The 15,171-nt window shown below is 46.0% G+C and overlaps 1 protein-coding gene across 1 annotated transcript; it reads left to right on the forward strand.

The window, feature by feature from the left end:
- The first annotated feature begins 8,363 nt into the window (after positions 1-8,363).
- LOC139830813 (uncharacterized) lies at positions 8,364-12,473 on the forward strand. Its single transcript, XM_071819629.1, has 2 exons — positions 8,364-8,855; positions 11,642-12,473. Exon 2 carries the CDS (start codon positions 11,642-11,644, stop codon positions 12,431-12,433), a length of 792 nt encoding a protein of 263 aa, XP_071675730.1. The 5' UTR covers positions 8,364-8,855; the 3' UTR covers positions 12,434-12,473.
- The last annotated feature ends 2,698 nt before the right edge of the window (positions 12,474-15,171 follow it).

A 15,171-nucleotide genomic window follows, 5' to 3' on the forward strand; every position in this document is an offset into this window, starting at 1 on the left:
TGCGCCCGTCGCATGGACTATCTTTGGTGGCGCAATTATTTCGGCTGCGCCCGCCGCATGGACTATCTTTGGTGGCGCAATTATTTCGGCTGCACCCGCTGCATGGATTATCTTGGATGGCGCAATTATTTCGGTTGCGCCCGCCGCATGGACTGTCTTTGATGGCGCAATTATTTCAACTACGCCCGCCACATCAAAAATTGATTACTTCGCCTGCAATGCGACCTGCTTCCATATCGGCTTCGCCGCAGCCGAGCTAATGGATTTATCTTCTTCGGCTCTAGATGTATCTTCTCCCGATGAATTTCCAGGTCAATGGCTTCATCACCTATGGTTATTAATGGATTTATCTTCTTCAACTCTGGATTTATCTTCTCCCGATGCACTCTCGGGTCGGTGGATTCATCATCTAGAATATTTAATGGATATCATATTATATAATATTGACCCGATGCGCTCCTGTCGGGAGCACTGGAATTATTTGGGGGCTCTTGGAGTATTTTCAAACTATTGCGTTTACTCCCATCGGGACCATTGGAATTCTAGAAGATATGAAGACTCCTTACTCCCAACGGGAGTGCCGGTTCAATGGAATTCAAGAAGATATGAAGACTCAAGTTTTGTTTCTTTGAAGAACTGCAGTAATTCGGGACACCCGAACTACATCGTCAGGAACTTTATTCGTATATTACAACGCACATCGGTTCGATGGAAAAAACACCCAGAGATTGCACTCTAAAAAAGCCTCTGAAATTACGAGTGCTATGATGCAAAATCAACGGGGACCTTGCTCTTTTCCTTTGCTATAGATGCCTCAAAGAGTGCCGCAGATAGCAAGGATCATGAAACAACGGGGACCTTGCTCTTTTCCTTTGCTATAGATGCCTCAAAGAGTGCCGCAGATAGTAAGGATCATAAAACAATGTGGACCTTGCTCTTTTCCTTTGCTGTAGATGCCTCAAAGAGTGCCGCAGATAGCAAGGATCATGAAACAACGGGGACCTTGCTCTTTTCCTTTGCTATAGATGCCTCAAAGAGTGCCGCAGATAGCAAGGATCATGAAACATGTACGAAAACGACCCACGCTCGGTACTTTAAACTACAGAAGTATCAAAGAGCGATGGAGTCATCGGCATATCTAGTGCCACCGATCTATTTGGGAGCTGCTGTCAAGTCATGCATCGGTTGAATGCAAAGTTGGACATACAACAGGTTTAGCAAAACCTGCAACACGAGCTGATCACTCAAATAATTTGCTGCCGATAAACTTACAAACAATGGCATCAACGAGTCCAAGGTGCGTTAAGAATTGTCCCTTGAAATAAACAACAATGTGTCAACGACACTTGAAGAAAACTATAAACATCGGGTTGCTCGACTTGAGTCTACTCACGGTTGCAAGCATCAGTGCCCAGACTCGAGGGTTACTTCCATCGGGAGCGCTGGACGCGCACCCGATAAAATTATCGGCTCCTCCAGGATATCATCCAAATTATCGGCTCCTCCTGGGTATCATCTGAATTATCGACTCCTCCAGGATATCACCCAAATCATCGGCTCCTCAGGATATCACATAAATCATCGGCTCCTCCTGGATATCACCCAAATCATCGGCTCCTCCTGGATATTATCTTCCAAATCATCAATTCCTCTATCTATGATATCATCAGAGTCATCAGCCTCATGTTCTAAGAACTCGAAGACATGTACGGTATTCGACTCAGCATTTTTTACACCCTGTACATAACTATTTCTTATTTATTTACAGGCTCGGGGGCTACTCCCATCGGGAGCGCTGGTCGCGCACCCGAGAAAAAGATGGCAACCTCGCCAAACAAAGAAGAATAAACTTGAAGATGTCGGCATCAACAACCAAGATCTTTGAGTAGTACAAATTGAGTCTATGCGTGGCTGCAAGCACCCGCCCATAGACTCAGGGGCTACTCCCATCAGGAGCGCTTCGCGCACCCGACATAGAGCAACTTCGACTCTACATCAAGCGCAAGATTCAACAGATGATCAAGACATTCGGCAAAGACAACTTTAGTCTCTGCCTGAAGCTTCACTTAGGCCAGACACTCGGGGGCTACTGATGTGGGCATAACCCTTCGGGTACTCGACATTTCCATACCCGGTGCAAACTATGAAGATGGACCAGCACAAGGACTCGACAAGCTGGACCTGCAAGCGTTAACAACTTGGACTACAAGGAAAGAAGACTCCAATATGAATCCTACTAGGACTCTTGTAAAACCTAGCTTGGCTGATATATAAAGCCAGGCAGGGGCACCCTGGGACACGCATATTCAGAAACATAATCATAGAGGCGACACGCCTAGACACCGCAACCCGCGGATTAGAACTAGACTAGATCCAACAATTCCGCCGATGGTGGCCCCCTGTACACATATTTTCATATACTGGATTGCTAGCAGGACGTAGCGATCCTCCACCGCGGTGACGTGAACCTGGGTACGTCATGTACCGCCTCGCTCCCGGAACTTCCGTCGTCGCCTTTCTCTAAAACCCAAGCCCCTCATTGTGGGCATTGCCGAGGAACCGCCTCGTCAGGCTGTGGAGCCGGTCAGCGCCGGGCTCGTCCAGCGTGTGGTCCGGTTGGACCGGTCCTGGGACCGAGCGCACCGGCGTGGCTGCCGGTCTGACCGGGCCTGGACTTCTTCCTCCTTTGCGCATGCCTCCCTCTCCTCCCTCGCGCGTCCATGGGATATCTTCATGTCCAACTCCATGTCCAGCTCCATGTTCAGCTTCTTGTCCAGCTTCTTGTCCAGCTGCTCCTCTCCTCCTCGTGTGACGCTTTCTCCTTCTTCATACCTGATCATACATAAGTAAAAGGACTTATGCAGTATATAGTTCTCATCGATCAAAGTATCACTTACGAACAAGTTCACCTATTGCTTGAGTAGCTTCGCACGAGCTCTTGTCATAGGTCCAATCCTGACTTCATTGGACTTGAGCTTTACAACAACATAGTCTTCATCTTGCAATGACGGAGGTAGTAGTGTAGTAGGGATGTCCTCATCATCTCCCCCCTTCAAAAGCGTCGACCTCTACGCTCCAAGGTCTTCTCCGTCATATGGTGTCAAATCAGCCACATTGAAAGAATTGCTGACACCAAACTCATCCATTGGAAGATCTATAGAGTATGCATTATCATTGATCTTGGCAAGCACTTTGTAAGGACCCGCACCACGAGGAAACAACTCGGACTTCCGTAGCTTCGGGAACCTATCCTTACGAAAATGTACCCAGACCATATCACCAGGCTTGAACAACATCTCCTTGCGCTTCTTGTTCACCCTTGCAGCATTGCTCTTGCCTTTCTTCTCTATCAACTCTTTAGTCTTCACATGAATCTTTCGCACAAAATCTGCCCTCTTTGATGCCTCCATATTGACTCTCTCATGTATGGGTAGAGGCAACAAATCAAGTGGAGTAATGTGTTTGAAACCATACACCACCTCAAAGGGACCCAACTTTGTGGCAGAATGTACCGCCCTGTTGTAAGCAAACTCCACATGCGGCAAACAATCTTCCCACTCCTTCAGGTTCTTCTTGATCATGGATCTCAACAGTTGTGACAATGTTCTATTCACCACCTCAGTTTGACCATCAGTTTGAGGATGATAAGTAGTACTGAAAAGTAGCTTTGTCCCCATCTTTTCCCAAAGTGTCTTCCAGAAGTAGCTCATAAACTTCACGTCACGATCAGAAACAATAGTCTTCGGGACTCCATGTAGACGTACAATCTCCCTGAAAAACAGGTTAGCAATATGCGACGCATCGTCGCTCTTGTGGCAGGCAATAAAATGTGACATTTTAGAGAATCTATCCACTACCACAAATATAGAATTATGGCCTCTTTTCGTACGCGGCAAACCCAACACAAAATACATACTAATGTCTTCCCATGGTGTAGTAGGTGCCGGTAAAGGAGTATACAAACCGTGAGGCTTCAACTTGGACTTGTTGCAAGTAATGCATCTCTTCACATACCTGTCCACGTCCCGCCTCATCTTTGGACAATAAAAATGGTCAGCTAGCATGAGCAACGTCTTCTCTCGCCCAAAGTGACCCATCAAACCTCCAGCATGAGATTCCTGCAATAAGAGCAAACGCATAGACGATTCTGGAACACATAGTTTGTTAGCTCTAAACAAGAACCCATCATGTATGTGATATATCTCTCATGCTTTACCAATAGCACACAAGCGATATGTGCTGCGCGTAGTTGACGTATGTCTTTCCGTTCAACACGCGTCCGTTGGGAACCCCAAGAGGAAGGTGTGATGCGTACAGCAGTAAGTTTCCCTCAGTAAGAAACCAAGGTTTATCGAACCAGTAGGAGCCAAGAAGCACGTCGAAGGTTGATGGCGGCGGAGTGTAGTGCGGCGCAACACCAGGGATTCCAGCGCCAACGTGGAACCTGCACAACACAACCAAAGTACTTTGCCCCAACGTAACAGCGAGGTTGTCAATCTCACCGGCTTGCTGTAACAAAGGGTTAGATGTATAGTGTGGATGATGATTGTTTGCAGAAAACAGTAGAACACGTATTGCAGTAGATTGTATTCGATTAAAAGAATGGACCGGGGTCCACAGTTCACTAGAGGTGTCTCTCCGATAAGAATAAGCATGTTGGGTGAACAAATTACAGTTGGGCAATTGACAAATAGAGAGGGCATGACCATGCGCATACATGATATGATGAGTATAGTGAGATTTAATTGGGCATTACGACAAAGTACATAGACCGCTATCCAGCATGCATCTATGCCTAAAAAGTCCACCTTCAGGTTATCATCCGAACCCCTTCCAGTATTAAGTTGCAAACAACAGACAATTGTTTTAAGTATGGTGCGTAATGTAATCAACAACTACATCCTTGGACATAGCATCGATGTTTTATCCCTAGTGGCAACATCACATCCACAACCTTAGAACTTTCTGTCACTGTCCCAGATTTAATGGAGGCATGAACCCACTATCGAGCATAAATACTCCCTCTTGGAGTTACTAGCAAAAACTTGGCCAGAGCCTCTACTAACAACGGAGAGCATGCAAGATCATAAACAACACATAGGTAATAGATTGATAATCAACATAACATAGTATTCTCTATCCATCGGATCCCAACAAACACAACATATAGCATTACCGATAGATGATCTTGATCATGTTAGGCAGCTCACAAGACCCGACAATGAAGCATAATTAGGAGAAGACGACCATCTAGCTACTGCTATGGACCCATAGTCCAGGGGTGAACTACTCACTCATCACTCCGGAGGCGACCATGGCGGTGAAGAGTCCCCCGGGAGATGATTCCCCTCTCCGGCAGGGTGCCGGAGGCGATCTCCTAAATCCCCCGAGATGGGATTGGCGGCGGCGGCGTCTCTGGAAGGTTTTCCGTATCGTGGCTCTCGGTACTGGGGGTTTCGCTACGAAGGCTATAAGTAGGCGGAGGAGATAGGTCAGGGGGCCTGACAGGGGGCCCACACACTAGGCCAGTGCGACCAGGGCTTGGGCCGCGCCGCCCTAGCGTCTGGCCACCTCGTGGCCCCACTTCATCTCTCCCTCGGTTTTCTGGAAGCTTTGTGGCAAAATAGGCCCCTGGGCGTTGATTTCGTCCAATTCCGAGAATATTTCCTTACTAGGATTTCTGAAACCAAAAACAGCAGAAAACAACAATTGGCTCTTCGGCATCTTGTTAATAGGTTAGTGCCGGAAAATGCATAAATACGACATAAAGTATGCATAAAACATGTAGGTATCATCAATAATGTGGCATGGAACATAAGAAATTATCGATACGTCGGAGACGTATCAGCATCCCCAAGCTTAGTTCCTACTCGTCCCGAGTAGGTAAACGATAACAAAGATAATTTCTGGAGTGACATGCCATCATAATCTCGATCATACTATTGTAAGCACATGTAATGAATGCAGCGATCAAAGCAATGGTAAATGACATGAGTAAACAAATGAATCATATAGCAAAGACTTTTCATGAATAGTACTTTCAAGACAAGCATCAATAAGTCTTGCATAAGAGTTAACTCATAAAGCAATAAATCAAAGTAGAGGTATTGAAGCAACACAAAGGAAGATTAAGTTTCAGCGGTTGCTTTCAACTTATAACATGTATATCTCATGGATATTGTCAATGCAAAGTAATATAACAAGTGCAATATGCAAGTATGTAGGAATCAATGCACAGTTCACACAAGTGTTTGCTTCTTGAGGTAGAGAGAAATAGGTGAACTGACTCAACATAAAAGTAAAAGAAAGGCCCTTCGCAGAGGGAAGCATTGATTGCTATATTTGTGCTAGAGCTTTGGTTTTGAAAACAAGAAACAATTTTGTCAACGGTAGTAATAAAGCATATGTATCATGTAAATTATATCCTACAAGTTGCAAGCCTCATGCATAGTATACTAATAGTGCCCGCACCTTGTCCTAATTAGCTCGGATTACCGGAATTATCATCGCAATACATATGTTTTAACCAAGTGTCACAAAGGGGTACCTCTATGCCACCTGTACAAAGGTCTAAGGAGAAAGCTTGCATTGGATTTCTCGCTTTTGATTATTCTCAACTTAGACATCCATACCGGGACAACATAGACAACAGATAATGGACTCCTCTTTAATGCATAAGCATTTAGCAACAATTAATGTTCTCATATGAGATTGAGGATATTTGTCCAAAACTGAAACTTCCACCATGGATCATGGCTTTAGTTAGCGGCCTAATGTTCTTCTCTAATAGTATGCATGCTCTAACCATTCAACTAGTGGTAAATCTCCCTTACTTCAGACAAGACGGACATGCATAGCAACTCACATGATATTCAACAAATAGTAGTTGATGGCGTCCCCAGGAACATGGTTATCGCACAACAAGCAACTTAATAAGAGATAAAGTGCATAAGTACATATTCAATACCACAATAGTTTTTAGGCTATTTGTCCCATGAGCTATATATTGAAAAGATGAATACTAGAAATTTAAAGGTAGCACTCAAGCAATTTACTTTGGAATGGCGGAGAAATACCATGTAGTAGGTAGGTATGGTGGACACAAATGGCATAGTGTGTAACATCCCAAGTTTCAATAAAATGAACAAGAGAGATTTCAAGAATCCAAAAATCAGGGTTAACAAAAACATTTTCTCACCATATAGGTTTATGCATATTAGATCACCCTCTTAATTATTTTGAGTGTGCAATTGCCATGATGCTTGTTTGTGTGTTATTATCATCCTAAAACCTTAGCCATGACCACTTGATCACCCCTAGCCAAATAAAATGGAAATATAAAAGAATTTCCAAAAATCCATTTTACTCTCACATAAGGCCTATGCCATTATTGCAAATACTTAACCTAGCCCACTTTGGCTTGCACCATTGTGTGTAAATGGTTACCAAACACTTTTAAACACTTTTGGAAGTGAAGAAACTCAACTCAAACCAAAATCAAACTCAAATTCCAAGTCACATGAAATATGGTCACTTGTGCCATTTTTAGTCTGATGCTCACTTTGAGCCCCTGGCTTTTGAGTTTTCACTTCTACCCTGGACCTTTTCTTTACACCTCATCCAAGACAACATCAAGCACTACAACTTTGCCCAAAACCACCACCCCAAATTCTTCACCAATTTCAAATGGCAAGCAAGCAAAGTTGGAACTTTCTCACAGATTTAAGATCATATGCAAAATGTGATTTTGCATATCAAAACCATTTTGACCACCACCACCACCAAAATGCTCCTTTTCATTTAGGTTTTCAACCCACCAAAAAGAATTTCAAAATTCGAAAATATTTTTCTTGCGGGCATTTACACAAACACTTGGCAGGCAGGGTCAAAATCTGAGCCCATACTTCATTTTATACTTGGACTTGGTCCAACTTTGACCTCTCTGCAGCCCTGGAGCTTCATCTCACATCCCAGCATCAGTGTCACCACTTGCCATCGCCTCCACTTGCCCAAAGTGACAAGGGCATGACCATGCCGTGGCATGGCATGGCCATCCCATGCCCTATCTCTCACCTCTCACCTCCGACTCGCTCCACCATGTCCTGGACGTCCTCCGTACTCCCCTGAGCCAGCTCGTGCACTTCCTTGACCAAACCAACGTCTACACACACGGGCATTGACGCGCCCAGACGTGCCCAGGCATGCCCATGTCGCGCCAGTGCGCGCATGGCGCACACACTGGACGCCCAGAGCACGACGGTGCCCGGCGTCATCGCGTCACCTCCGCCCTTGCTCTCAGCGCCAGTCGACGCGCGACAACTCCAGGAACCACCAGGACATGGCCGCTGGCCCGCGGGAACGCCGCAGACGACGTAAGCATCCACGGCATCCCGCCATGACCTGCAAGCTCCGGTCAAGCTCGCCGCCGCTGTAGCCCCTCGTTTTCCTCACCGACAAGCGCGTCAGCCTCGCCTGGACGTCGCCAACGCCGCGCGCCCATCACTTGCCCCTTGGAGCCCCTGGAACGACGACGCCGTCGACGACTGCCGCGCCACCCCACGGCCACCCCTCAATGCTATAAAAGGGGGACTCCTCCCACTGATCTGAGCACACCATTCGCCTCCACTCATCACCACACCACTCCTCGCCACTTCAATTCCACCCAATCATCACCGGAGGCCGTCAATTGCAAGGTCGCTGCCGCCGCCGGTACACGGAGTAAGGAGGAGCAGGAGGCCACCCCAGGAAGCGCCGCTGCTACCAGGGGGATCCTCGTCCTCGACAACGCCGCGGCGCACCCCGCCGGCGATCGCCGGAGCCCTCAGGCGCCCTCCGACCCCCTACTGCAGCCGCCGGTGAGTTCCTCGCCCGCCGTCGACGACGACGCGCGTGGACCGTGCGATCGTGCTCTAATCGCACGGCTCACGTTCGCCGTACCGTTTCGCTGGCCAACCCCCGCTGACGCGTGGCCCCCACACGTCAGGCGGCCCGCTGCGCTGGACGCAGACTTGGGCCGGCCCGTTTTCTTTTTCCTGTGCAGCCCAGTATTTTCCCGCGCGAGCCCATGGATTCAAATTCAAATTTCCAGAATAACTAGAATATGTAATCTGATGCTGACTTTGAAATTTAATAGAGACAAATCCACTCAGCCAAATTTTACAAACTTTACATTTTTGGAAACCTTATGAAATTGTCTACACAATGCCACTGGATAGAACCCTAGATCTTTTGTAGAATTAAAATGACAAAATAAACAAGGCAGGGACTTTTCTGTCTTATAATAATTCTTAAAAATCAACCATAAATGCTTTTCAGTAAATTCCACCTCCAAGAATTCACTTTTCACTTATACTAATTGTTTCTACAAAAATATGCCATGCTTACTTTGGATGATCATGGTTTAGTTGTTTTAAATGCCCTTATGACTATTTTCTAGTCAAAGATATTGCCCAAAACTATTAATAAATCTTATGTGGGATTTTCCTCATTTAAATCTTGTCACCACAATTTCCAAATAAAGTGGAGACTCTGGTTATTTAGGTCCCATAGGAATTGTGGTGATATTAAATCTTTGTTATGCTAGAATTAAATAGTATGAGGTGCTCACCTCATTTAAATCTTTTTCTCCAAATGCTAAGTGTGAAGAGGTTGACTTGGGTCAACCTAGGTCACATATTAGGCATAAGAGAAATTAAATCTTAATAAGATAATGAGAGGAAATTATTTCTCTAAATAATTCAAAGTAACATTTAAGTTAGTATGAGAGGAAATTATTTTTCTGAAACAATAAGAAAAACACATCCACCAACTTAATAGTAAATGGTGATGCTAGTTTAAATGTGTGACCCATGCTTGTGCATTAGTTTAGTAGATTAGTTTGGTGTGATGATTGTGTACCCCGTATTCGTATTTTAGACGCTAGTACCGAGGAGTACCAGAGGAGGAGGAGGTCTACTTCCAGAAGAAGAAGACCACTTTGACCAGTTTCCCAACCAAGGCAAGATAATACTCTTGCAAAGTGCAAGCTCACCATGAGCAAGGCATTACCCCATTTTACTTTATGCTCATGATCCTATTTCCCAGTTTTACTCTACAAGTTTTATTTACTTTTGTTTTATCAAAGTACTTTTTGATTTATGAGTTACTAGATTAGTATGGAGTTAGTACAAGAGTATCAAACTTAGCCTAGAAGCAAAGCAAATACTTAGCACCCCTCACACCTAGTGGCTAGTGCTAAATTTAAGATGACTACTCTAGATGGGAACATGTGTTGATGAAATGATGATGATTGAAAACCTTGGGATGATTAGTCATTTCCATTGAAAGTTTTTGAAGGTGAATATGACACTGAAGTTGACTTGGTGACTTTGGCTAAAAACTGATGATTGATTGGATGCGATACCCTTCCAATGTTGGAGTACCCCCACAATACCTGATTATGGGTAGGGCTTAGCTGGAAATTTATGTGTCTTAGTATGGGTTCCCTCTGAACACACATCATAGGGGTTATGCTTGAGGCTGCCTCCGTTATTGAGAAATGATGTGAATTGAAGGTGAATTGTACGGCCAAGCCCTGTGCAGTTCCCGGGTTAACAGTTGGTTTTCACCGGGAGGCCAAGCTCATGGGGAGAGGTGCCTATACTAGGGTGTGTAAGTGAAAGGTTAACGGTTGATGATCCGCGTACTGAGTTACGATTATTCAGGGTTTTATCCTTGACGGATGTAATCAAATGTTGTGGCACAAGTGTGCGACCTCTGCAGAGTGTATAACTATTCGAATAGCCGCGTCCGCGGATATGGACAATTGGAAAGGCCATTCTGTTTTCGTCATCAAAATTTATATCTTTTTTGAACTTAAAGGGTGACTTTGAATTGTGAATCACAACAGAGTTGTGGGAATGACACTAATGTTCCCACTTGAGTTAGTTAGCACTTGAGGAGTTGTTTACAAAAGTGTTTATGAAATAAAGTTGGCTTTATGCAAATAAACTTAGAGCTTAGAACACCTCTATGACAATGCTAGTACTTACTTTAGTATTAGTTTGCGAGTACTTAAAGTACTCACGGCTTTGTCCCTGGCTATTCAAATGGCCAGAATATGAAGCCGAGCAGCAGTACGAGGAGGACGATCAGCAGGACGTCTACCACAACTAGGAGCTTCTAACGTCAAGCGTTGGCCTGTGGACTAGAGAGCCCTTGTATCTTACGCTTCCGCTATGAACTTGTGTTTGTTCGTTGATCAATAGATCAACTATTTGTGTAATATGGATCATGTGATTCCAAGTTGTAAGACATTATGGTTTGTAATGAATGATGACTGTGATACTTAACTATTATGCCTCGCAACAACAATTTCCTGGGATTGCGATGTATGACATAATAGGCATCCGGACTTAAAAATCCGGGTGTTGACAAGTTGGTATCAGAGCCATTGTTTGACCTTAGGAGACCCTAGTTAGAAATGGACGTTCTGAAAAATTGAGTTTCAAAAAGAAATGAAGTATTTCTAAAAATTTTAATCTTTGTCTTCTCCTTGAGCTCTTTGGAAAAAAACAAGAAGTCATGCTCTTCCTTAGAACTATAACTAAAATTTTGCCACACTTGTTCACTTCTCTAACTTAATCCTTTACTTCACTTTCAGATGGAGCCCGTGAACACGAAGTTTTACCAGCTTGGGAATGGGGGAAGCTTGATCTTCGAGCACGACCTCAACGCCCTGTCCGACCACCTTGGTCGCCCGCACCCCGAGTTCCACGGATCGCAGATCGCGAACCAGCCAGGAGGCGAACTGCAGTGGATCATCACCGCTGACTTGAGGGGCAAGATGGAGCCTCCCACTTCTGAGAGGATCCTCTTCTCCTTCATGGAAAGCAACTGGCTGGACGGACTTGCCCGCGGCCTTCAGGAGGGACTCGCACGCTTGTGCGGGATGAGCGGGGAGGCACTCCAGCACCCTCGCTTTTCCCACCTCGCGAGGCGTAACTCTGCTGGAGAACCCATGGACATGTCATCGCACCCGCAGCTGAAGCACCACGTGGAGCATCTTGACTTCATGCTGTACCACACGCAGCAGGATCTCGACCACTCCCGTGAGTACGCCAACCAGACTCACGCCCGCATCATCGAGCAAGGCGACTGCATCAAGATGCTCGCCAAGGACCGCAGGACTCTCCGCCAGCAGCGCGCGAAGAAGGATGCCACCATCGACCGCCTCCGCGCGAAGATCGCAGCACTTGAGGCCACTGTCAAGGCCCAGGAGGAGCAGATGAAGAAGATGGAGGAAGATGGAGAAGATATTCAGGGAGGAAGCAACTACCTGAGTGACGACGACGACTTCGAGGAGGATGAGAACACCGAGGGGGAAGACTACGACTTCCTGGACGACGAGGATGATGACCACACCCCCATCGATGTTGATGAGGAGGAGGAGTAGTTCACTTATGCACTATCGTAGGTGTGAGTTGTATCCCGCCCCATGTATCGTAGCTTGGAGAAGAAGGGTTCTTAAAACCCTTAGTGTGCTAGCTTGTAATGTGTGTTGTTTGCTATGAATGAATGTATGGTTGTGTCATCATGAAAAGACTTCAAGTTTTAAGCTTTGAACTTAAACACAAAACAAGCCATAGAAATTTCCCTCTTTTCTCCTGATCAATCTCAATACTCAGATGGCCCCTCCAACTCGCAACACGAACCAAGATGCTATGATGCAGATGTTGCAAGTTATGCTGGAAGATAGAGAAGCAGAAAGAGCTGAAAGGCAAGCCAACATTGCAGCACTCCAACAGCTTGTCAACAACAATCAAGGCCACCATGATCATCCAGGATCTAAGCTCAAGAACTTCCAGAATACCAACCCGCCGCCAGCAAGACTGAGGAACCACTTGATGCAGATGATTGGCTCCAAACTATGGAGAACAATCTAGAAGTAGCTGGAGTGGAAGAGAATGAGAAAGTGCTGTTTGCCACGCACTACCTAGCAGGACCAGCAAGAGCTTGGTGGACAAGCACCCGTGCCATGAACGCGGGACAGTTCATGACTTGGACTGATTTCAAGCTCAAATTCAGCAAGTACCATGTGCCCCCGGGTCTGATAAAGAAGATGAGAGATGAATTCCGTGAACTGAAGCAAGGCCGGATGTCCGTGGTGGAATACCGCGACAAGTTTCTCACACTGTCAAGGTACGCCCCGGATGAGACCGACACTACTGAGAAGAGGAAGGAAAGGTTCCTGAACGGACTGCATGATGAGATGCAGACTGTGTTGATCAACATCCCCTTTGCCGACCTCGAAGCCCTTGTTGACTCCGCCATCCAGATGGAAGGCAAACTGCACCAAGCCAGTGAGAACCGCAAGCGCCGCATGATGAATCAGAGTGGGCCTAGCAATGCCCCAAGGTACCGCCCCAACTCAGGCGGAGGCTTCAGGACCAACAAGCCCAATGCACAGATGTCACGTCCGGTTTATCAGAACCGGAGTGGAGGAAATCCCAGGCCAGGAGGCCACCACAACAACAGCAACTACAACACCAACAACAACTTCAACCGTGCTCCGCCGAGAGCCCCCAACAACAACAACAGCAACAACAACTCCAACACCGCACCAAGGACCGGGAGCAATGCAATCCCCGTCGCGAACAAGCAGGACAAGACCACCATCACTTGCTATGAGTGTGGTGTAGTGGGGCACTACTCCAATGAGTGTCCCAAGAGGCTCGCCAAGCTTGCAGGCAACCCCGCACCACCTGCTCAGCAGCAACGCCGTGTCTCCACCGGCAAGAAGTTCGTCCCCAACAACCCGAACAACCGCGGAGGTCGCCTCTACCACATGAATGCTGAGGAAGCCCAGGAAGCACCTGACGTGGTGCTGGGTATGTTCTCTGTTAACTCAATACCAGCAAGAGTGTTGTTTGATTCTGGAGCATCGCATTCGTTCGTTACAGAAGATTTTGTGTGCACTAGTAAGATTCAACCAATCAGCTTGAAACATGTCATGGTAGTTCAAATACCTGGATCAACAACTAAAGCTAGAAAATTTTGCAAAGATGTACCCATCAGAATCCATGAAATAGACTTTTATGCAAATTTGATTGTTCTGGGAACAAAAGGATTGGAAGTAGTCCTGGGTATGGACTGGATGGCGAAACATCATGGATTGATAGACTGCGCCAAGAAGGCCATCACCATGACAAGTAGCACCGGAATAGTAATAGAACACCTATCTGAAAAACTACCAAGAAAATTCACCTGCAATCAAAGTGTAGCAAAGCCAACTCTGGATCAAATCAGGGTCGTTTGTCGATACCCTGATGTGTTTCCGGATGATCTACCCGGTATGCCCCCGGATCGGGATATCGAGTTTATCATCGAGTTAATCCCTGGAACAGGACCTATAGCCCAGAGAGCCTATAGCATGAACCCCGCAGAGTTGATGGAACTGAAAAAGCAACTGGATGATATGTCAGACAAAGGTCTGATTCGACCAAGTGCGTCGCCTTGGAGATCACCAGTTTTGTTTGTGGATAAAAAGGACGGTGCCACTCGTTTGGTTACGGATTATCGTAAGCTTAACGATGTCACCATCAAGAACAAATATCCCTTGCCAAAGATAGAAGATCTGTTTGACCAGCTGACCGGTGCCCAAGTATTCTCAAAGATTGATCTGAGGACAGGATACCATCAACTGAAGATCCGAGCAACAGATATTCCAAAGACTGCCTTTACCACCAGATATGGATCAGAGGAGTACAATGTCATGTCCTTTGGACTGACCAATGCCCCCGCTTATTTCATGAACCTCATGAATAAGATCTTTATGGAATTCCTGGATAAGTTTGTCGTTGTCTTCATCGACGACATCCTTATCTACTCCAAATCAGAAGAAGAACATGAGCAACATTTGGAAGTGGTTCTAGAAACCCTTAGGCAACATCAGTTGTACGCCAAGTTTAGCAAATGTGAGTTTTGGTTAAGAGAAGTGGGATTCCTGGGACACATCTTGTCTGCAGGAGGAATTGCCGTGGATCCCGCAAAAATCAAGACTGTTGAGGAATGGAAAGCCCCAACCACCCAGACTGAAGTCAGAGCATTTCTAGGATTGGCGGGATATTACCGCCGATTCGTTGAAGGTTTTTCAAGCATCGCAAGGCCAATGACTCAACTGCTGAAGAAGGA

Source organism: Lolium perenne, chromosome 4 (assembly GCF_019359855.2).
Source record: "Lolium perenne isolate Kyuss_39 chromosome 4, Kyuss_2.0, whole genome shotgun sequence".
NCBI lineage: Eukaryota > Viridiplantae > Streptophyta > Magnoliopsida > Poales > Poaceae > Lolium > Lolium perenne.

Coding starts and splice junctions, on each gene's coding strand:
- LOC139830813 (XM_071819629.1), top strand. CDS start 11,642: ATGGAGCCCGTGAACACGAAGTTTTACCAGCTTGGGAATGGGGGAAGC.